This window comes from Herpailurus yagouaroundi, unplaced genomic scaffold (assembly GCF_014898765.1).
Source record: "Herpailurus yagouaroundi ecotype Mexico unplaced genomic scaffold, PumYag 166, whole genome shotgun sequence".
NCBI lineage: Eukaryota > Metazoa > Chordata > Mammalia > Carnivora > Felidae > Herpailurus > Herpailurus yagouaroundi.
The window spans coordinates 32,205,898-32,228,240 of NW_024412407.1; the positions used below are offsets into that span (position 1 = coordinate 32,205,898).

The 22,343-nt window shown below is 37.8% G+C and overlaps 1 protein-coding gene across 1 annotated transcript in view; it reads right to left on the reverse strand.

Moving 5' to 3' along the window:
- Positions 1-22,343, reverse strand: part of DERA (deoxyribose-phosphate aldolase) — a 118,263-nt gene that overhangs the window by 39,551 nt on the left and 56,369 nt on the right. The window contains exon 6 of the mRNA XM_040488811.1: positions 6,991-7,119. Coding sequence (XP_040344745.1) covers positions 6,991-7,119 — 129 coding nt within the window. The remainder of the gene's footprint in view (positions 1-6,990; positions 7,120-22,343) is intronic.

The window sequence follows — 22,343 nt, forward strand, 5'->3', positions numbered from 1 at the left end:
CAAAAATTTTTTTAGGCTCTCCTAGATGCCTGGAATGGTAGTAATCACAGAGGAATATAAATAAGTATGATACAGCCGCTGGCTCAGGGGGGTTCATAGTTTTGCAAAAAACTCAACAGGTGAAACAAGTGATGATGATACTGTATGACAAATGCTACTAGTATTTACAACTGTCCTAGGAGCACAATGGTATGAACAACTAAGTAATTCTGCCCCTAGAGGATCATGGAGAGATTTGACAAAGTATGGAAATTTTATTTAAATCTTTAAAAACACCTAAGGGAAGGAGAGAAAGCTGTAACAGAGGAAATGATGTAACAAAGACAGAAGTATCTGGAATGTTTCCAAATACCAATAATGACCATACAGCATCAGCACAAAAAATCCTTTTTAACTGATGTTTTCATTTTCCCATGGAAAAGTACCTACCTCATAGAATTGGTGTGAAGGTTAAATGTAAATATACATAAAGCCCTTAAAATAGTACCTGTTACACAGTAAATGTTCAAGAAATGTTATCATCTATTATTGTTGTTGCATTGTAGATTATATTACATATATTTCATCTCTTTGAAAGGTTTTCTTTCTTTTTCCCCTGGTTCCTGGTTTGGTTCTGGATCATTGTGGCTGCTGAGGAATCGATCCCTAGTTAAATGACATTTTATTACGAATCACATCTGAGAGCTAAGGTGGCTGCTATAGTTTCCAGAGTAAAAGAATTAGGAAATATGACAAATAGCCATAGCTGAGAAATGTAGCATAAAAAAATTAACTGGACCACATCTAATGGTGATTCTCAACTAATCAGATTCTTTTCACACCTTTCTTTTTTAAGACAGAGCCAAAATTGACAAAACAAGTTCCTATCTAACAGTCACTGAACAATCCTACAAACATATTAATAAGCTTTAAGATCAGTACAGAATGGAATCCAGCTCAATACATTATATCTCCTACAGCTATGCCAAATGGTTCTGAAAAAGTGGTAGTCTGAAGAATGCCTTGTGGATAGTCTAGGGGAAAAAAATGCCATTATATTTCCTTCCTGACTGAGGTAGTATGGCATAGGAAGGTACGCTGGTATTTTTTAATAACCTGCAAAGTACTTAGTTTATACTTTATAATGCAGCCATACACACTGCTTAATTTGAATTAATAATCAGATTAATTTATTCACTTAAGGTTATAAACTGTGCAAAAAAAGAACAGGAGTCCGGGTCTTCTAACTCCCATGACCCATGGTGCCTTCCTCTAAAACATTTAAAAGACTCCTAAGCAAAATTAAACTAAAAGTAGGCTACTAAGCATTTAGTTGACCAAAAATGTGAACACTTTGGTTAACTAACTTTTTATTTACAATGATATGTGATACCAGACTTACACAGTTACATATCTGTAGCCTAGTCTCCAGAGAATTCTGCAATAATCTAAATGGCTATCCATATTACAAGATAATTATTATGAATGTAAATGATAAAATACCTTTCCTTTTGAGATTTCCATGCTAAATTAATGAGAAAACAAAAGCCATAAGAGTTACAAACACGACAGAATAGATGTTACCAGATTTACCTTCCTGCTATAAATGAACATATAGTGGAATAAAATATAAAAGGCAACTATTTTCAGGCACTGGAAAACTGGCAGCTCAAGATATAAACCCTGAGATAATCCAGACATACAAATTAGCTGCTAAAGACTTGTAATCAACTATTAAAAAAATGTTCACAAGGACTTATAGGAAAACATGATCCCAATGAGTCAAAAAATGTTGAACATCAGCAGAGAAATGAAAATCCTAAAAAAGAATTAAATGGGATTTCTAAAACTAAAAATGCACAATAGCATAAATTTCACTGGATGGGCTTAAAAGCAAATTTGAGATAGAAAATAAAGGTCAATGAACTTGAAGTTCCATGTAAATTAGCCAATCAAAAGTACAGAGGGAGGAAAAAAGATTAAAATTAAAATTAAAATTAAAATTAACAGGACCTCAATAACCTGTGGGATAAAATCTAACACTCATGTACTCAGAGTCCTAGAAAGGAAAGAGACAAAATGGGTAGAAAATATGTTTTGGGAAAATAATTATAAAATGTCCCAAAACGGGTGGAAAACATCAACCTACAAATCCAAGAAGCTCAGCAAACTAAAAACATGATAAATACAAAGAAGACCACATTTAGGCACATCATGATCAAATCAGTGAAAAACAGATAAAAAAAAAATATTGATTGACCGTAGCCAGAGTAAGATGAAACATTACTTACAGGAAAACAAGAAAAAATGGAATTCCAAGAAACGGAACGACATGTTTAAAGCACTGAAATAAAAGTAAAACTGTAACCTAGAACTCTATATTCAGCAAATGATCCTTGAAACTTGAGTGTGAAATGAAGACATTTTCAGCTGAACAAAACCTAAGAGAATTAGTCACTGGCCGACTTACAGGAAGGAATAAAGACAGAAATGATATATGTGTGAGAAAATATAAAAGACTGGTTTTGCTTAGTTTTCTTTTGATTTAATTAAAAGCAAAGGACTGTTAAAACAAAAATTGCATCATTTTAAGGAGGCATTTATAAATAGGTGGATGAAGAAGAACACCAAAATAATTCAAAGGACTAATGAGGGTGTAAATGGGACTGTTATTAAGGTTCTTACATGAAGTATAAAGTAGAATATCAATTTTAAGTAAACTGTCATTAAGGGATGCATATGGTAAGTGCTAGAGCAACTACTTGAAAGTACAAAAAGGCTGTAGATAAAAAGCCAATAGAAAAAAATAAGATGAAATGCCATCAAATATTTCATGAACCCAAAAGGTAGCAGGAAAAAAAAAATGGATCAGAACAAATAGGAAACTAATTGCAAGATGACAGACTTAAATCCTATCATGTCAAAAATTATGTGAAGTGAAAATGAGTAAAACACTCCAATTAAAAAGCACAGATTCTCAAAAATGGATTAAAAAAAAAAAGACTGCCTATAAAAGAGTTTTAAATATATAAATATATATGACAGGACTAGTAGCAGAGATTAAGAGGGACATATCTTAATGAATGCACTAATTCAACACCTAAACATAACAATCTTAAAAGTGTATATGCTTAATAACAAAGCTTCAAAATACATTTAGAAAATACTGACAAAACTAAAGAGATAAGTAGAAAAATCCACAATCATATTTAGAGACTTTAACACCCTTATCTTGGTAATAAATAGAACAAGTAGACCAAAACAAAATAAAACAAAATCAGACCTGAAAAATACAATCAACCAACTTGACCAACTTGATATTTAGAGAACACTACCACTAATACCTGCAATATTATATATAATATATAATGTCAAGTATATGACATTATTTGCAAGTGTACTTGAAGCATACGCTTAAATACACCATAAAATGGCCTATAAATTTCTTTAATGTCAAAAGACAAAAGATTCTTTCAGATTCTCTCAGAGCATAGCATAATTTTAAGTTATAAGTCAATAACAGTAAGATATCTAGAAAAGCATAGAATACTTGGAGGTTAAACATTCTGTTGATTTCTCTCTTTATGTCCGTTAATATTTGATTAATGTATTTAGGTGCTTCAGTGTAAACATTTATTCTAGATAACACTCCAATAACATTCTAAATAACAAGAGAAATCACAAGGGAAATTAGAATTATTTTTAACTGAATGACAATGAAAAAAAAACAAAGCAAAAAGTTGGCTCTTTGAAAGATTAATAAAATTGGCAGACCCCCAGCAAGACTCTTTTCTATCAAAGAAAGAAAGAAAGAAAGAAAGAAAGAAAGAAAGAAAGGGAAAAGAACAACAGGGAAGAAAACAAAATTGACAACACCAGCAGTAAAAAATGAGGTATAACTACAGACCCTATAGACATAGGGATATTATACACTTGATGTCAATAAATTTGGCAACTCACTTTATTTATACAATGGAATACCCCTAAGGAAACTCCTTACACACAGAACAACATGGATAGATCTCACAGCTATTATCTTGGGGATGGAGGGATAAAAAGCACAAAAGAGTGTATACTGTAGAACTATATGATGTTCTTAAACTGGCAAAGCCAATCTATGATGATAAAATCAGAGCACTGATAGCAGCTGGGACAGAAGGTAAAAAGGCTGGAATCTGAAAGCAAAGGGGCACAAAGAATATTTCTGAGATGATGGAAAATACAGATTATAAAAAGTCATCATATCATACACTTAAGAACTCAACGTGCATAAATTTACCTCAACGAAGTTGATTTTTAAGGAAAAAATAAATAAAAAATACCAAAGAAGTAGAGCTGTAACTTATATAAATGTAAATTTAGTCCAAATTTTTTAACAATTCTTCAAAACATACTTTCTATCATATACCTTCTTAAGACAATAGAAACCATAAACTATGGGCCAGGAAGTATGCTGGATGCTTTCACTTGCTATTACCTTGCAAAGGTCCTAAATGGTACCTTGAGAGACAGCAGTGTTACAGCTGATAAAGCAGTAACCCTGGAGCCAGAAGACCTGGGTTCAAATAATGACTATATGTTATCTATTAGACAGATATATGACCTAAAATATATATAATATGTGACCTAAAACAAGTTACTTTTTAAGTTTCTTCATTACCACAGGGTTGATGTGAAGATGAGGGAATATTATTTTAAAGTATCTGGTAAAGCACAACACAAATACAAGTCTTATCACCAACAGTAAGTGCTCAACAGACACCGATTAAAAGAAGAAATGAAAGAGATAAATAACAATATGGGCAGGGATATAAGCAGACAGGAAAAGACAGGTAAGAGCATGTTCCTACTCACACTTTTTTCTGTGGATGGGTAGGGTGGAGAGTAGAAGAGGGGCTTTCAGACATGTTCCCATAGTGAGCAGCACTGAGTAGGGTAGGGTTGGAATGAATGAATGAATACACTTTTGTTGTGACCTGGATCACAGCATTCTAGGCTAGCAATCCATTGTCTTGGCAGGGAGCATGAGTCACTGGTCTACCTAGGACTCCAAGGGGCTTCATCCAGGATCATAAGGGTTGCAGTGACTCATCTCTTATTGTGGACCTCTGAAATGCCAGTATAACAGATAAAGTGTTCCAATCCTCCTTATCCTTAGATTTTCATTTTGCTCTAAATGAGACAACCAGAGCAGACATCATACAAAAAGACTGGCAATGAGCAGAGCAACAGCTTCACGAATACCTAGCTGGCTGATTTTCAGTAGAGTTCCAAGGAACAATGCTAGGTCTGACAGTACTCAAAAAGTACCCGAGTATAAAAATCTAGAGGGTGACTACAAAAGAGGCCCAGATTGAAAACCTGAGAAGTCACGTATCTTCACCCAAACATGGAGCCACTGGTAAGGCACTTAGAAATTCAATACTGTACTCAATTAGGATATGTCATCTGACTGAGGTTTCAACGGAATGCTATGGGGGCAAACAGAGGAGGTAATGAACCAAGTGGTAGGGGAGGAAGCACTATTAGGGGAAACACTCTTGAAAAAACGTGACACCTCTGCTGAATCCAAAGACGTTAAGGAATTACTTGGGCAAAAGGCATTCCGGGCAGGAGGCACAGCACGTATAAAGACGTGAAAGGTCTGGATGGTGCCATCTGCAGGGCACAAGGAATTGCATACAGCTGGAGAATATGTTATGAAGGGAAAATGAGGAGACTATAGAGGCACAGGCAGGGTCTTAAGAAGGACCTTTTCTTAAAAGCAGCCTGAAAGAATTTATATTTTACCTTGAAGATGAAGGGAAGCCACTGAAGGATTTTTTTTTTTTTTTCAAGTGAGCAGGCCAGGTGCCCCTGGTGGTGACCCTGGCCCTCAGAAAGTGATGTGAGAGTGGAGGGGGGCAGTGTAGAATACAGTGTCTAGTGAAGGTCTGGTGTGTGTGTTGTTTCTCATTTGTATAAGTGAACTACATTTCCTTCACATCTTGCTGAAGAGAAGGCTGCTCCCTCCATCACCTCTTCTCCTCATATACCCTACACCTTCACATTGTCTTATGTTGTAAAAGAATCATTTGGTGGCAAGATTACATTAAACCCACTGGATTCTCAGGTGCCCTGCTGGCAAACATTAGCTCAAGTCTACAGGTGCACAAGTATCTTTCTTTGTCTCCGATAGGGTTCGGAGACAGCATAAGCCACGGAAGGATTTTAAGCAGGCAATACCAAAATCGAATTAACATTTTTAAGAGATCATTCTGGCAACAGTGTGGAACACAGATTGGAAGGGGACAAATGCGGAGACAAGGGCAAGTATTTAGGAGACTGGAGTGATCCATGTGGGGAATGGCAATGGCTGAAGACAGCAGAACGCAGGATGGAGTGAAGACGTATTAGACATGGTGAAGAGGCAGAGTTCTCAAGACTTGTCCACTGGTTTACGTAAAGATGAGGAAAAGAAGGAATCAAGCTGGACTCCCAGGATTCAAGCTTGGATGTATGAATGGACAGGCCTGCTGTTCATGGAGATGAAGAATAAGTTCAACCTGCGCTCGGAAGTATAAAAAGCAATGATACTGCACTACCATTTAAAAAGAAAAATTAACGCAAACAAAAGCACATGCTGCCTTAGACAGTATAGATATACATCTCTGGGAAAAATCAAACACTTAAATTCACAGAGAGGAATAAGTCAGAGTTAAAGAAATTCCTGTCTAACATATGTTGATGAATGAATAATCAAAGAATAACAAGAAGGCAATTCACTAACAAGAGAGCCATCTACTGCCTTCCAAGGATAGTGCAGCGATGAAATGCCACAAAAAAATGTGGAAGAAAGCCAAGTTTGTGACCACTTCACACTGTACATGTATTCACAAAATATCTGATCCCTCCCACAAAAATTTCCAAGCAGTTAGCACTTTTTAGCTAACAGCCAAATCTTTTCACTTACTTATTTCTCCTAAAAACATCAATTCAACATATATCATCCTTTGAATATATAACACTTACCTGCCATCATTGCTATCATACTGGCTTTATAGACATTAGTAAGAGATCCAAGTTCTCCTGTTGCTAAGATGGTTTTGAGATGAGCCTCCCCACAGGCCTTGCGAAACTGACGAATCTCATCATACAGGGCTGGGGAAGGAAATAATTGAGGCAGTTACAAAGCAGGCAAGTGATAACATAACTTGGCAGCCATTTGGAGCTGGTAGAACCCATCTCAGATTTAGGAAACATAAAACATTTGTCACTTACTAAAAATCACCCCAATTTAATATCGCCTAGAGCATTCTGTTGCCATTCACATCCTGTTACAAGAAATGCTTAGTTTGCTACCATGAAACTTTCTAAGCCCCTGCCCGAGGTCCAGAACCATGCCGCTTTTTAAATTATCATTATAATGACATGCAAATTACAAATAATTTCTACCTCTCCCATATGTTGGTTACTTACAAGAAAAAAAGACATTTATCCACCATACATATGGGGGTGTACCGCTCTGCAAACTGAGGAAACCTCAGGTCCTTATTAATTCTTCCATTCACACATAATAAGTTCTCCTGTTAGAATATAAAGCAGGCCTTTCCTGAGAGCTCTGCTAATGACAATGAAGACATAACAGCTTTCCCCACTCGCTGCCAGGACATGTATCTATATATCTGACTAAAAAGCACTGAGCCTAGCCAGGTATGCTGGACGTATGTGCACAGAGCCAGTTGTAGAGGGGCTCCCAGGTGCAGCCTTGAATCTATTAACCCCTGACCCCAGTACCACATCTGGCTTTTGAGGGCTCCACTTGATACCCTGAAAGCAGATTTTTGAAAAACATACATGTAAAAAAAAAAAAACTATCCTCATAGCAAAAAGAAAATCAAGGGGGAGAACATTTCATATTCAAAAAGAATTGACAGAATTTTAGTAAACAAAATCAGTATAATGAGTATTAAATTTTTGAAAAATTATTTAACATCATCTTCTGGCATGACACCAGTGGGTTTTGGCTCTTATCCTGTATCACGTTGGCTGCATTCATTCCTTGAACTTGGGCTATTACTACACGATCAGGACTACCAGCGCTTTTTTTGTTCCTCTGCGTGTGTGTGTTTCATAGGAAGTAGTTCTACGAGCGCACGGACTACACTGAGCAGGAAAGAAAAATTCGTACTAAGGTTAGGGTTAGGGGAAGTGGTTTTTAATGTGGAGATGAGACTTCCGTAATTCATTGGTTTACTAAAGTACATGTAAAAGACTAAAAATTGGTCACAAGTCACCAAACTCAGTCAAAATCGTGAAAGTTGTAACACAATGAAGAAAACTTGCCTTCCCGATCCTAGAAAATCTGAACTGAACTTGAAGCTCCAAGTGAAAAGTGAACACAAATAAAAGCAAAAATTCCATTACAGGATGCTTGGTAAATGTTAGACTTTGACCCCGTCAAAAGATGGCACCCACAGAAGGTTTTTCAAGAAAGGGCTAAATACTTTCACAAATCCCTAATAATCAGTGGTTTTGAGCATTAGAGACGATCTGAGATGCCACACCGCCTACCTCACCCTGCCCATCCTACCCAAATTGTGAGAAATCATCTCACCCACACATCCCATATGACAACATGTGTGAGAATGGCATAGACAACGACTACGTGGCAATAACAATTTATATTCTTTTAACTCGGGGAATGAATCTTGGATGAAATGACATTTCCTGAGTTACTGAATCTGAAAACAGGAAGTTGTTCTCTAAGAACTACTGACAAGGAAATCTCTTGATCTAAAAATTCAAGAATGCTACCCCAGAGTTAACTTGCGATTTAATTAATGACTTTTCTTCCACAGTGCAGCGTTGCCATCAAAAGCAGGCTGGAGAGTCAGACAAATGTGGATTTAAAACCCAACTGCATCTCTTCTTGCGTGATGTTGGGCAAGTAATTCTCAGCCTCGGTTCCATCCTTGAAGTGTCAATAATAATACTTACATTATAGGGTTATTATGAGGATTAAAAGGGAAGATATATACAAAGTACTCTGCACATTGTCTGGCTGATTGTAAGCACTCAAAAAGTGTAACCATTATTCTTAAGCTCAGAAACCTAGTGAAATGAGTTTTAATTAAGTGTTGTGTGATAAAAGCCAAATCTTATTCATGGCCTGACCCAACTCCTTGTACTGCACCAAAATCTTGTTATATGGATTAATGCTTAAAATCAGTGAGGCATCAGATAAGGCTTGAAATGTTTTATTACAAAATTTGTTAAAGTAAAGTTTGATCTGTACAACAAAATTCTTAAAACGTTGATCCCAATCATATTTAAGAACAAAACTATCAGCCTTTTTCTAGAGTATTACCTTTTGATATCCAGTCCATTTCTTTACCTACAGTTAAAATTAATCAGAAAAAAAAAAAAAAAAAAACCCATGTACTTTACGACTCAATTATCAGCCACCTGGAAGTTATTATGCCCTGTAATCCATGATCCAAACAGAATGAACCCAAAATAGTCATCAGCACATAACTGGATTTAAACAAATAAGTAACCAGTGCCTTCTCATTCTTTAACCACCAACTCCTCACTCCTCAAATCATTTAACTGACCTATCTCACCACATAACAGGGTCAAGTTTTTCTGAGAAAGTATCTTAATCTTTAGAGTTCAACTGAACTCTACTGAAGTTGCTTGTCATTTTTTTCTTCTGTTACTATTCTGCCCAGAGTAGTAATTCAACCAAAAAGCACACTGGACCTGTCCTTTGGAAAACGTGGCCTGGACTCCGAACAAGCAAATGCTTCTATCTGGGCCTCTGAATCTTACCGAGTTACGCAAAGATGACAGAGCATTCAAGATGTTCATTAGTATTACTACTGCGACATCCTCAATGGCAGCAGATCCAAGAGTCCCGTGGCCCCGTGGCCCCATGGCCCCGTGCCAGCAGCATGGTACCTGTGCTGGCCAGTGACGGCAGCATCAGAAGTGGCCCCGTAACCACACTTCCCACGGCACATCCAGCTGTATTCTCTGCTCCCCAGTCTTTCATGGACCTGCCTGTTTTCCAAGCCTGGTTCCCCAGGCTTCTTACTGACTCAGTGAGCTATTCCATGTCCTCCTAACAGATGCCTTTTCAGTTTAACCTAATCTGAACTGGTTTCATTAGTTTCCAACTCATAATTCTAGTATAACAAGTATTTACTGAGAAATCTGGTATGGTGTGGGACAATAGCATTGGTGCCACACTGCCTGGGGTTCATATTCTAGCTTCAACACGAATTTGTTGTGTGATTTGGGCGATTAACTCTTAAACTCTCAGTTTCCTCTTCCATAAAATGAGGATAATTGAGGTATGCACACCTCATGGAGTTAGTTCAAGTATCAAATAGACTAATATGTATAAAGTGTTAAGGATGGTGTCTGGGACAGGTATTAATGCTCAAAAACTGTCAGCTACTTGTTTCCCTGTTGCTGGCATTGGTGGTGGTGCTGTTGCTGTCGTTGCTGAGTGCTTATCAGGTTCAGACATACAGCAACTTATAAAGCAGAGGGCACCATGATCTATGTTTCTTAAAGAACATAAACACAACCTCTTTGGGGCATAGAAAGCAGGCTGGTGGGGAAATTTTTATTACTTCACGAACATTTTTTTTTAACTTGGAGCCCACGCTCCCAGACTCCTGGGATAAGAGTTCTATTACTTGCTGGTTACGTAAATTTACAGGAATCATTCAATTTTCCTAAGCTTGATCACTTAGGGAGCCTCAGGTTGCTCCCATATTTTTGTGAAGATGAGGTAAAACAGTATATATGTTTAGAATGGAATAAGGCAATTAGTAGGCGTTTAATCATCCAATACTAGATTTCCATATCTTTTCTTATGTACTTCCAGAAATGCAAAAGTAACTTTGAAAAACAAAACAAAGTAAGCACTGTCTTAGTAGTTATAGAATTTACAAATTTAACATATAAGGAAAACAGACCACTTCACTCCAACACAAACGACAGAAGCCACAAATAAGCATTATTAGTGTCCAGGTGTTCTAAGCACCTTGGCATCACAGTGGCAGATGACATATGCAAATCAGAGTAACATGATGGAGGGGCCTCTGGGTGGCTCAGTTGGTTAAGTGTCCAACTTCGGCTCAGGTCATGATCTCGCAGCTCATGGGTTCGAACCCCGTGTCGGGCTCTGTGCTGACAGCCCAGAGCCTGGAGCCTGCTTTGGATTCTGTGTCTCCCCCTCTCTCTGCCTCTCCCCAACTTGTGCTCCATCTCTGTCTCTCTCAAAAATAAATAAACATTTAAAAAATTTTTTCTTTATAGTAACGTGATGGCTGAAGTGTAACTGTCAATCCCAAATCATAATGTCGTTCAACATACTCAACGGTCACTTACCTTTCAGTATAAATGAGCAAAACAATGGAGAAACTAATGGGTGGATTTTCCTCCACATTAGCAGGAAAGGACAGCAGGATGTGGATTTATATGATTGCTAGTGGAATACACATGTGAAGGAAGAAATCACAGTGGAATTAACAAGTTCAATAGATCCTCTTTCCAAAAAAAACTCTTCAGGAGGAGTAGCTACTCAAAAGAATGAGAAACCCCATAAGTTTTCAAAGCATCTTCCTGCAAAAATGCTCAGTGTTTTCTACACATCATTTAAACATCCCTGTGGGGTAGCTGGTAGTTAGCTTCACATTTCATATACGAAAAGTGAAATGTAGAGAGATGAATGAGTTGCCTAAAATTTCCTCACACTTTGCTGCCTTTATCCCCCCACATGCATACACACAGGCAGCTACATGCATGCTGTCCTTACAATACGTTCTCAAGGACATGAACTGAAGAACTTAGCACAATATAGTAATCAAAACCTAGAACCTAAAGGGATGTCAACTCTCATTTAGTTCAAATTACTAACATTATAGATGAACATTATAAACCCAGAAGCTGATTTTCATTTTTCTAGGGAAAACAAAGTTGAGGAAACTGAAAAGTTCTAGGATAATTCAGAAACATAAAACAGTTAATTCTGTATGATTTAATATGCTAAAAAGACCTATAACTTGCTCTATAAGCCTTCTGGTTAAGATCAGAACAGCACATTCTGACATTATGTCGTAGAGAAGTTCATGTGTCTGAATCCGGACTTTTCTGCACTTGCTTGCCCACTGATTAGCCGTGTCACTTGGGAAAGTTACGAAACCTCTCCAAGCATCATGTTTCTACTCAAGATTGGATAGAAGATCTTTACTTTGAGAGCTCAAACACATCTTAAGTCCTAGAAATAAATGTAAAAAAAAATATTTAAATAATCATGAAGATAATATTTTTCTCTTGGTTCCACCTTTAATAATAAGCAAATATAAAAATGAAGACAAACTTTAATTTGCTCTAAAATGTTACACTGTTGTAATTACAACAGCTTCTTGCTATTGGTTTAGAAAGATGATTTGGATCTCTACTTTGTGGGAGCTCTCGGCCAGAGAGAGATGGGGAGCAGAGTAGTCTCATTTGGTCACTACCATGAAGGGTGGGGGAAACTTGAGACTGGCACATCACTGGGGCCTTGAGAAACTCCAGGTTAACATGCTGCCAGATCAGGGCTGGGGGGTGGACATCCTCATCAGTGAGGACTGGGAATTCTGGAGGACTTGGTGAGCTCAACCACCCTGGGTGCACAGTACTAGACGAGGGAGACCGCCTATGTGGTCAAGAGACTGTTCCACACATGGAAATTGATCAACTAAATAAATATACTGAGGATAATGGGAACAAGATTTCTCATGACAAGAAAGAGGGACACAAATATAGAAAGGGGAGTGGGCAAGAATAGCCATTTGATGTTGGCTTGTGAGGAAATCATCAGTGTGAACTCATAGTTTCTGATACAGATAGATTATAGATAGATGGACAGACAAATAGATATAAATGCACGTTTATTTATACGTGCGCATTGTGTATATGTGAAAATTCATGCATTTCCTACATCTGTCCACTGAGAAGACCTAGAAACAACAGCCTTACAGCAGTGAGCACACCTAGCACCCAGATCTTGGTTTCTAAAAATCAATCTTCACTAAAAGAAAGTAGACCTCCTTGGAAAAATGGCCGATTCCAGGGCTAGCGCAGAAAAAAAGTTAAAGATAAGCCTGAAATATCCATGATAAGAATTCAAGGAACTTCTTGAACATATCAAAGAATAATATGAACATGTCAAAAGGACAGAAGAACAATCTAACACAGCGCCTACTGGCCAAATCTGGGATAATCTGAATATCAATAATAAATAATGACAGTAATGGATTATAACCAATTGAGTCCAATAGGACTCCATGAGCTCTTATAAACAGAAAGGAAAAAAAAAAAAAGTAGGAGAGGAGAAGGTAATGCTAACTAGTAAGTATAGAAGAAATGATGGAATTAGAAAACCACCATTTGACAAATATCAGAGTAATAACTGAAGAATTATGAATGAATGCTAAAACTACCGAATAAAGTTAGATGAGGAACAGGATATTAATACAATCTCAAAATATCTCCATTCATTTCCGTATTAATTACTTGTTAAAACACAAAATACTGGGGCACCTGGGTGGCTTGGTCAGTTAAGTGTCCAACTCTTGGTTTGAGCTCATAGTCCATGAGATCAAGCCCTGCATCAGCCTCTGCGCTGACAGCATGGAGCCTGCTTGGGATCCTCTCTCTCCCTTGCTCTCTGCCCGTCCCTGTGCTTGCATGCACTCTCTTCTCTCTCTCTCTCTCTCTCTCTCTCTCTCTCTCTCAAATACATAAACTTTAACAAAAAACACAAAATACTTATTAATTTTATAATGGAGAAATTTGCCAGAAAGCATCTTAGCCAATTAAAACTTAACATCCTCAATAATGGGACAAATGCACATCTTAGGACTCCCGACATAATGCACTGAGAAGAACTGAGCAAAACTTCTGTGGTATTTCTCCCCAAAATATATAACTTGAATCTAATCATGAGAAAAACATCAAACAAACCCAACTGAAGCACATTTTGCAAAATAACAGGCACTTATTCTTCACACTCAAGGAAAGATTGAGGACTGTTCCAGAGTGAAGAAGACTAGAGAGACATGTAACCATTGATCCCAAAACTAATAAAGACCACTTTTGAGACAATCTGCAAAATTTGAACAAAGTCTATGGATTTAATGGTAGTATGCTATCAGTGTTAATATCCTGATTTTGATGGTATACTGTGGCTTGGTACACGTGTTCTTGTTTTTAGAAAATATACACTGAAATATTCATGACTAATGGACCAACAGGTCTGCAACTTAATCTCAAAAAATTGAAATAATTACACATATATAATTTTATAAACACACACATGTACACACACAAAGATAATGAGAAGACAAAAGGTAAATGGGGCAAAATTTAATAACTGTGGAATCTCAGTGAAGAGTAAATAGTTCTGTGTACGATTTTTGCAACTTTTCTGTAAGTTTAAAATTACTCAAAAATAAAAGTTAAAAAGATATATGTCATATACTATTGTGATTTATTTAGCATCTAGATATTTTTTCTTATGGAAGGGCTTTCAAGATTATCAACCATTCTATTTTTTAAACAAAAAATATTTGATTATATATGGTACATATTGCCTGCTTTTTCCCCTTGAAATATCATAGACAGCTTTCCATATTAATAAATATAGGTTTGTAGCACAGTTTTTAATGGCTACACAATCTTCCCCTGCATGGTCATAAATAATTTATACGATCATTTTTCTGTTATTGGATACTTAAGGTTTCAGATTTTTTGCTATTAGGAACAATACTTCAGTAAACGTCCTTATGGTTACATCTTTGCATACATCATGACCTTATTCCCTAGAGCTTTCATTAATTTTTTTTTTCTGCTCACCTACTCACATGTAATCCATGTTCACTGTTAAAAAATTCACACAGTAAGGAAACTAAAACTTCTCCATTTAAAAAAAGAAAGGAAGAATAATTCTTGCATGTAACAGAAAAATAATAATCTGGAAGACTATTATAAAAGATGACTGACAAATGAAAATGGAATTCAAACACCACGACTGCAAATTAGTCAGAATAATGCAAAATATAACAAAACACATACACCAGAGAAGTGGCTGGCATAGTGATGTCACATTAAAAACCTGATAATAAATGTTTTGACTTGTAATGAGGTTTTCAGGAGTAGCAAAAGTGGGTGTACTAGAAACCCAGGATATATTACATTGTAGATGTGTAATCAATATAGTAGCAAAACCAGCGGAGGAGTTGTCTCCTGTCTGTCCCCCCACATCCCTCCCACCACTGCCACACTGAGGAGGAGAAATGGAGGTCGTAACCTGACCTTCTGCTCATCATTCCCAGCTGAAAAACAAGTGAGGCTGTGTTGATGGAGTGTGTTCACTGACAGGAGTCAGAGAACTTAGCCACACTGGGAAAGGCCTGTGTGATGAGAATGTAGATCCAAGGAGCAGAGGGGGTCACACTGCATCTGTTTCAAGCAGCATCCAAAAACGGTTGACAACTGGCTCTCCCTTCTGCCTCCCTGTGTCAGCAGGAACTTGCGTCTACAGTATTTTACTTTTCTCTATTCAAAAGTATCTTGTTTCTCTCCAGCTTCCACCCATAAGGGAAGTATATTCTTAATCTTGGGGCACCTGGAAATCCATAAAGTTTTCTGGGAAAGCACTGCTATAGACAAAGAAAATTGTGTTAGTAAAGCTTTTGTGAATAGAAATTATGGTTTAAGTAAAAACCCAAGTGTTTAAAGCCTATGCTTCCTATCTAAAAGTCATAAAGTAGTTTCCTTTTATATTTCATGCTACTCAAAGGCACTTAAAAAATAATTGTTAACGAATTATATCTAAGCAATTATTTTTTGAGTACCAGAAAAGATGTTCAACACTGCACATGAATGGCCTGAAAATATCTCTTAAGATAATTATATGTATAGTAAAACACTTAATATAAAGTCTACAGCAACCTTTTAAATTAAAAAAGTCACAAAATGTTCAAGAACAGTTTTTATCCACCAAGGCAACTAATTAATCTTGTAAGACTAAAACAGAGATGAGCTAAAACGCCAGGTAGTAAAATAGCCTATAAGAGATAAAACACACACATTTTGGTCAATACTATTTGAAGTTTCAAAGAATCATAGCCTAAAAACAAAAACCATAAAAGCATACAGCTGCTATAAGTTTCTCCAGCATTTTTCTGTTATAAACAACCCCCAAAACAGAGAAAACACAGACTATAGATTATGTGATTCCTCCTCAAACAGCGTCTATAGATTTAGAGATGGCTTTTCTCATAAGATATTCTGATTAACAACTCTACAAGACAAAGAACAATTCCAATTTCTTTTAAGAGATGTTCTTTCTACCATCCTTCTTGTGTAAAAATCAGCAAATAAGAAAAATAAATTGCTGCCAAGATTCAAGATTTTCAGGATCCACTTCATAAGACACAGTGATAGACACTGTGGCATTGGCCCCAATATTTCATTCTCTCCCCCCAAAACTCTTGATGGCCTGAGACATGTACTCCACAAACCAGGTTTAGGAGAACAAATCAGGACTGACGAACTGAAGAAGATACAAGGGGGATCTAGATACAGGACACAAACAACATTTCCAAGTACGACACTGAACGCACTATGCTGAAAAATGTTACAGAAGAAGCCACCTTTGGGGCGATGTCTGACAGTGCTCTAGTATGGAAGAGAAAGTCAGCTGTAGGTCTTGAGCTCAGAGAACTGGAAGATTCTTGAACAAGGCAGAATCTGATACCATTTCAATGTCACTGGTAATATATTAAGGTAAATACATGCAGCAGAGAGAGGTCATAAAAAAAGTAAAAAATGAACACCTCTATATTTACAGAGCATGGAATGCATTTAATTTTCAAAACCTGTTCAGTAAGATTTATGAGATGATGAACCCCTTCTGGTGAATGCTTTCTTCAAAGAACTGTTTAAGAAATGCAACTTCGATGTCGACTTTAATATCATCATGAAAAAATACCGTATTATAGGTCCTTATCTAGGGAATAATACTCCCAGACAATGAAAACGCCAAATATAAAATCACAGGCCATTATAACTCTAAAGGACTGTAGAAATCATTAAGTTTTATCCCCTCATTGGTAGCTTATTTAAATGGAGGCAGAGAGAAGTGAAGTGTTTGCCCAAGGACTAGGTATAAATTAGCGAAATTACAAAGACTAAAATCCAAGTCTTTTAGAGTTCTACTTCATTTACTCAATACGTGTACTATTATGGTTACTTCCCTTGACAACATACTATGAGCATCAAAAGGAGGAGAGGGAAAGAGAAGAAACTGCAGCTGGCATGGAGGGACTGATTCATCTGGGCCAGGCAATGGATGGTCAATTTACATTCATTATCTAATTTAATCCCCATTACAACCCTGTGAAATAGATGCCATTATTCCTACTTTCCAGAGAAGGAACAGAAGACACAGAAAAGCAATGTGGCCAAAAGCTACTAATGGTAGTGCCAGGATTCCAACCACAGTCTATCCAATGCAAAGACTCTGCTCTCAACCCTTCCTGGTCTCCCAGAGTTATCCTCCCTTCTTGTTCCATGGTATATTTGTTCTGGGTAAGCTCTGGGTCTGACCACCTCCAGTGAAGACTGGCTTATATGCTGGCTGGCTGGCTGGGTGCCCCTGCCTGTCTCCTAGTCCAGCACAGCATTCCAGGGAGAGGAAAGCCATCCTTTTCCTGAGAGCATAAGAGGTAGATGTACTTTTTGGCTAAACTTGACAGAGAAAGAAACTCTTTATCCATTAAGCCTTCTATTATAGCCAACTGCAGATCCAGACTAAATAGAAACACACAGGGAATACTATTTGTATTAACTAACCAATATAAAAATTCAACAATGCTTCAATCATCCTGCACCTAAACTATGTGGAACCAAGAACAAGAAGTATTTTTTTTTTTAAATAGATGTGGGGCGCCTGGGTGGTTCAGTCAGTTAAGTGTCTAACTCTTGATTTCAGCTCAGGTCATGATCTCACAGTTCGTGAGTTCAAACCCTGCATCGGGCTCTGCACTCACAGCACAGAATCACAGGGATTTTGTCTCCTTTTCTCTCTGCCCCTCCCCCTGCTTCTCTTTCTCTCAAAATAAAGAAAAATAAACTTAAAAAAAAAAATAAATGTTTCAAGTTAGTGATTCTCTACAACTATGGGATGGTAGGGGAGAGGGTGGAACCAAAATCACCTGGGGCAATTTTCACAGTAAAGAAGCCTATCCCCTCAGTCCAACACCCAACCCCAATAGTACATATACTCAGGAGGGATAGTCTAGGTTCCAGGAAGAGAGGAGTTTGGGCAAGTAATCTGAAAGCATTTTGTCAGGTAATTCTAAGAACCAGCATAACATACTATATATACCCTATATCCAAGTAAAACTACTGTCCTGAGGGATAAGTGAGATGGTGTAAGTTTCTGTGCCCGGACAGGAAGGACTAAAGGAAGTACAGGCAGGGAAAGACAGTGTACTATAAAGAGCAAAACAGGATCTGACAGTAAAAAGCTTACCAGAAAAGGGTCAGGCGAAACAACAAGAACAAAGCTTTTTAAATAGAAGATATATGAAGTCAAAAGGCACAGGGGTCTGAAGTGTTAGCTATGGGGAGGATCACCTCCAGGGTTTTCAGCAGCCAGAGAGCATCAACTGTACTCCAGAACAATCCAATCACTAACACCATAGTTTGGAAACTAACCTGTATTTAAGAGAAAGTGTTCAAATCAAATACTTTTTAATGGATTTCTTTCTAAAATGGCTAGATTCTCTGATCTGATCAAGATTCAACCGTTCTACTTACATAAAAATGACGCATGAAAAGCAGCATGGTTTAGTGGGGAAATTGAGCATAAGTTCTGGAGTCAAGCAGATGTAGGTTCCGGTACTTGGGAGGTTTTGTGGTCTTCAGTATAGGGAATGTGGCTGAAATCGGAGAGGTCAGGAGGTTTTCAAGGGAGAGTGTGCAAAGTGAAAGAAGTTTGAGAGCTTGCTGGGACCCAACCTGAAGACCGCCAACACTTCAGGGATGACGGAGGAGAGAGAGGACCTTGCATACAAGACACAGGGACACAGGAGTCATCAGAAACTTGAAGGAAAAAAGAATTTAGGATTACCAAAGCCAGGCAAAAAGAGTGTTTCCAGAAGGACTGTGCACTGTGTCAAATGCTGAACAGTAGAGCTAAACAAACAACTGCAGAATATTCCCTGGGCATAGGAAAATAAGAGGACATTGGCATCTTGATTAGTACAGATTCAAGGGAAACAAGTAAATATAACTCTTTTAAGAATTGTAGCCATGAAGGGAAGAACAGAAAGGTAGACTTAGCTAGAGATGAGGGGGAAGGTTGACATGTGAGCATTTTTTTAATGGATAAGAAAAGCTTACATTATGTTTAGGTGTTGATGGGAATAAATCGTAGAGACAGATGAAAGATACAGGAGAAAAAAATGGCCAACAAATGGAGTAAGGCCTCTGAAAATGTGGGAGGAGATGAGAGCCACTGCACAGAGGAGGGACTGGACTTAGGAGGAAGGAAAAGGAGGAACAAAGGAAAGCAGAGCTGATGCAAGGACCTCGAGGGAGACCCTGTCTACTGGTTTCTATTTTCTCTAGAAAGTAGCAGGTGGGTCTTCTGCTGAGAGTGAAGGAGCCTCAAGATGGGCAGAAGAATTAGAAGCTTGAGGAGAAAGAAACTTTAAATTGTCACCAAGGAGAATTAAAGAAGAGGAATACGGGCCCCCCTCCAGTCTCTTTAAGTTCATGCCCGAAACTGTGGACCCTGTGACCATGAGCAGTGATTAGGATACAGTCTGAATGGCCAGGTTTAAAAATGGGACTCTTTCTTTTGTGCTTTAACCAGGGTCCTACACACCTCAGCGCACAGAGAGGAGAGGAATCTAGACTTGAACGTTTGAACGTATAATAGCCTCACAGACATTTCCATCAGCAAATTCCAAGAAATCAATTCTAGGGGCGCCTGGGTGGCTCAGTCGGTTAACGTCCAACTTCGACTCAGGCCACGATCTCGCGGTCCGTGAGTTCGAGCCCCACGTCGGGCTCTGTGCTGATGGCTCAGAGCCTGGAGCCTGTTTCCGATTCTGTGTCTCCCTCTCTCTCTGCCCCTCCCCCGTTCATGCTCTGTCTCTCTCTGTGTCTCAAAAATAAATAAACGTTAAAAAAATTAAAAAAAAAAAGAAATCAATTCTAGGCTCATATTTTAGTAAACAGCTAATATCAAAGCATGACACTGAAAAATACAGTACATAATCAAATTGAGGCAAATTAAGACAAAATACCACAGTGAAAAAAAGGCCTCAGTCATTGCAGGTTTCTATTTAGAATTAAATTTCCAGTATTAAATGTTCCTTTTCAATTTGTTTTGGGTCAAGAGGTTATTAACACCATAAAAAAGTTAATAGAAAAGTATGGTCTAGGACAAAGATGTGTTATTATATTTTACATGAATGCCTGTTATTAGGAAATTATCAGTTCCTAAAAACAACCATTCCTAGTTCATTAAAGGACAATTACATCAAAACTCATCTCCTATTATATTTTATTTCCCAATTAGTATTCTAGAGACAAGAGCACATGTTATAATAGAAACCATACTTCTATGTCTACAACTGTTAAATAAAAGATATAGGACATATAGTTTTTTTATCTAACTAAATCATATAGTTTATTTCCAAATTTGTTTTAAATATTATGTTTATTCATTTTTCTCCTCTTACTCTGGCCCAAAATCTTAATTGAAATCTATGACTAGAAGGAAACAAGAATTAATATATAGGGACAAGAGACATCTATTTAAAAGCCTGGGTGGCTTGGTTGGTTAAGCATCCAACTCTTGATTTCGGTTCAGGTCATGATCTCACCTCTCCACAGTTCATAAGATCATGCCCTGCACTGGGCTCCATGCTAACGGCACAGAGCCTGCTTGGGATTCTCTCTCTCCATTTTTCTGCCGCTCTCCTGTTCACATGCATGTGCACTTTCTCTCAAAAAAAAAAAAAAAAGAACTTAAAAAAATGTTTGCAATTGGTCAAAGCTCACATGAACCATAGGAAAAGGAACAAAAATCAAAAGCACAAAAAGATATTTGTGAACTGTCAAGAATTTAAACCTGGCAAGGATTAAAAATGTTGATGAAGTATAGTTGGGAGTACAAGGCAATAGGAATGGCTTTAACATTTGTTCTAGATCATTCAGAACTGTGGTATCAGTGACTGCATCACAGTGATACTCTCAGTGCTGCTAAGATCTCTGAGATGACCTGCCCCACAGCTAATGGCACTGTGCCTTTTGACTTCATGTATCTTTTTATTTAAAAATTTGTGTTACTGTTGTTTCACCTGGCCCTTTGCTGTTAAGCTTTTTACTGTCAGACCCCGTTTAGCTCCATACGGCTAAACTGTCCTTCTCTGCCACAACTTCCCTCAGTCCTTTCCATCTGGGCACAGAAATGTACACCATCTAACTTATTGGGAATGTTAATATTCTAAGCTAAAAGACTACATTTTCCCGGCTTCACTTGCAGCCAAGATGGCCACTGACTCAGTTTGAGCCATGGAGGTGTAGGCAAAAATGTTGTATGAGATTTTTAGGATAGGACAGCCCTTCTTTCCTATTATCTAGGAAATGAGTGGAAAGCCAGGAGCTTCAGAAGCCATCTTAGAGAATGGCATGCCCTTAAGCATGAGAGCAGAAGCCACACACTTTGGAAGTAAAAGAAAAAAGTAGCATAGGTCACCCCTGAAATACCTACCTCTAGACTTTGTATAAGAAAATAAATCCTGAAGTATTTAAACTACTGACTGAATCTTTGCCTACTCCATAACCAAAAGCAATTCTTAATGAATAAACAATGGAATTAGGATTTATGGATGTTAGGGGCACCTGGGTGGCTCAGTTGGTTAAGCGTCCGACTTTGGCTCAGGTTGTGATCTCACAGTTTGCAGATTTTGGACCCGCATCAGGCTCTGTGCTAACAGCTCAGAGCCTGGGGCCTGCTTCAGATTCTGTGTCTCTCTCTCTCTCTCTGCCCCTCCCCTGCTCATGCTCTCTCTCTCTTTCTCACACACACACACAAATACATAAACATTTAAAAAAAAAAAAAAAGGATTTATAGATGTTAAGTTAGATGGACTGACGGAGAGAAAGAAGAGTACCTGGGTGGCCCAGTCAGTTAAGCGTTCAACTTGGCTCAGGTCATGATCTCACGGTTCATGAGTTCGAGCCCCATGTCAGGCTCTGTGCTGACAGCTCAGAGCCTAGAGCCTGTTTTAGATTCC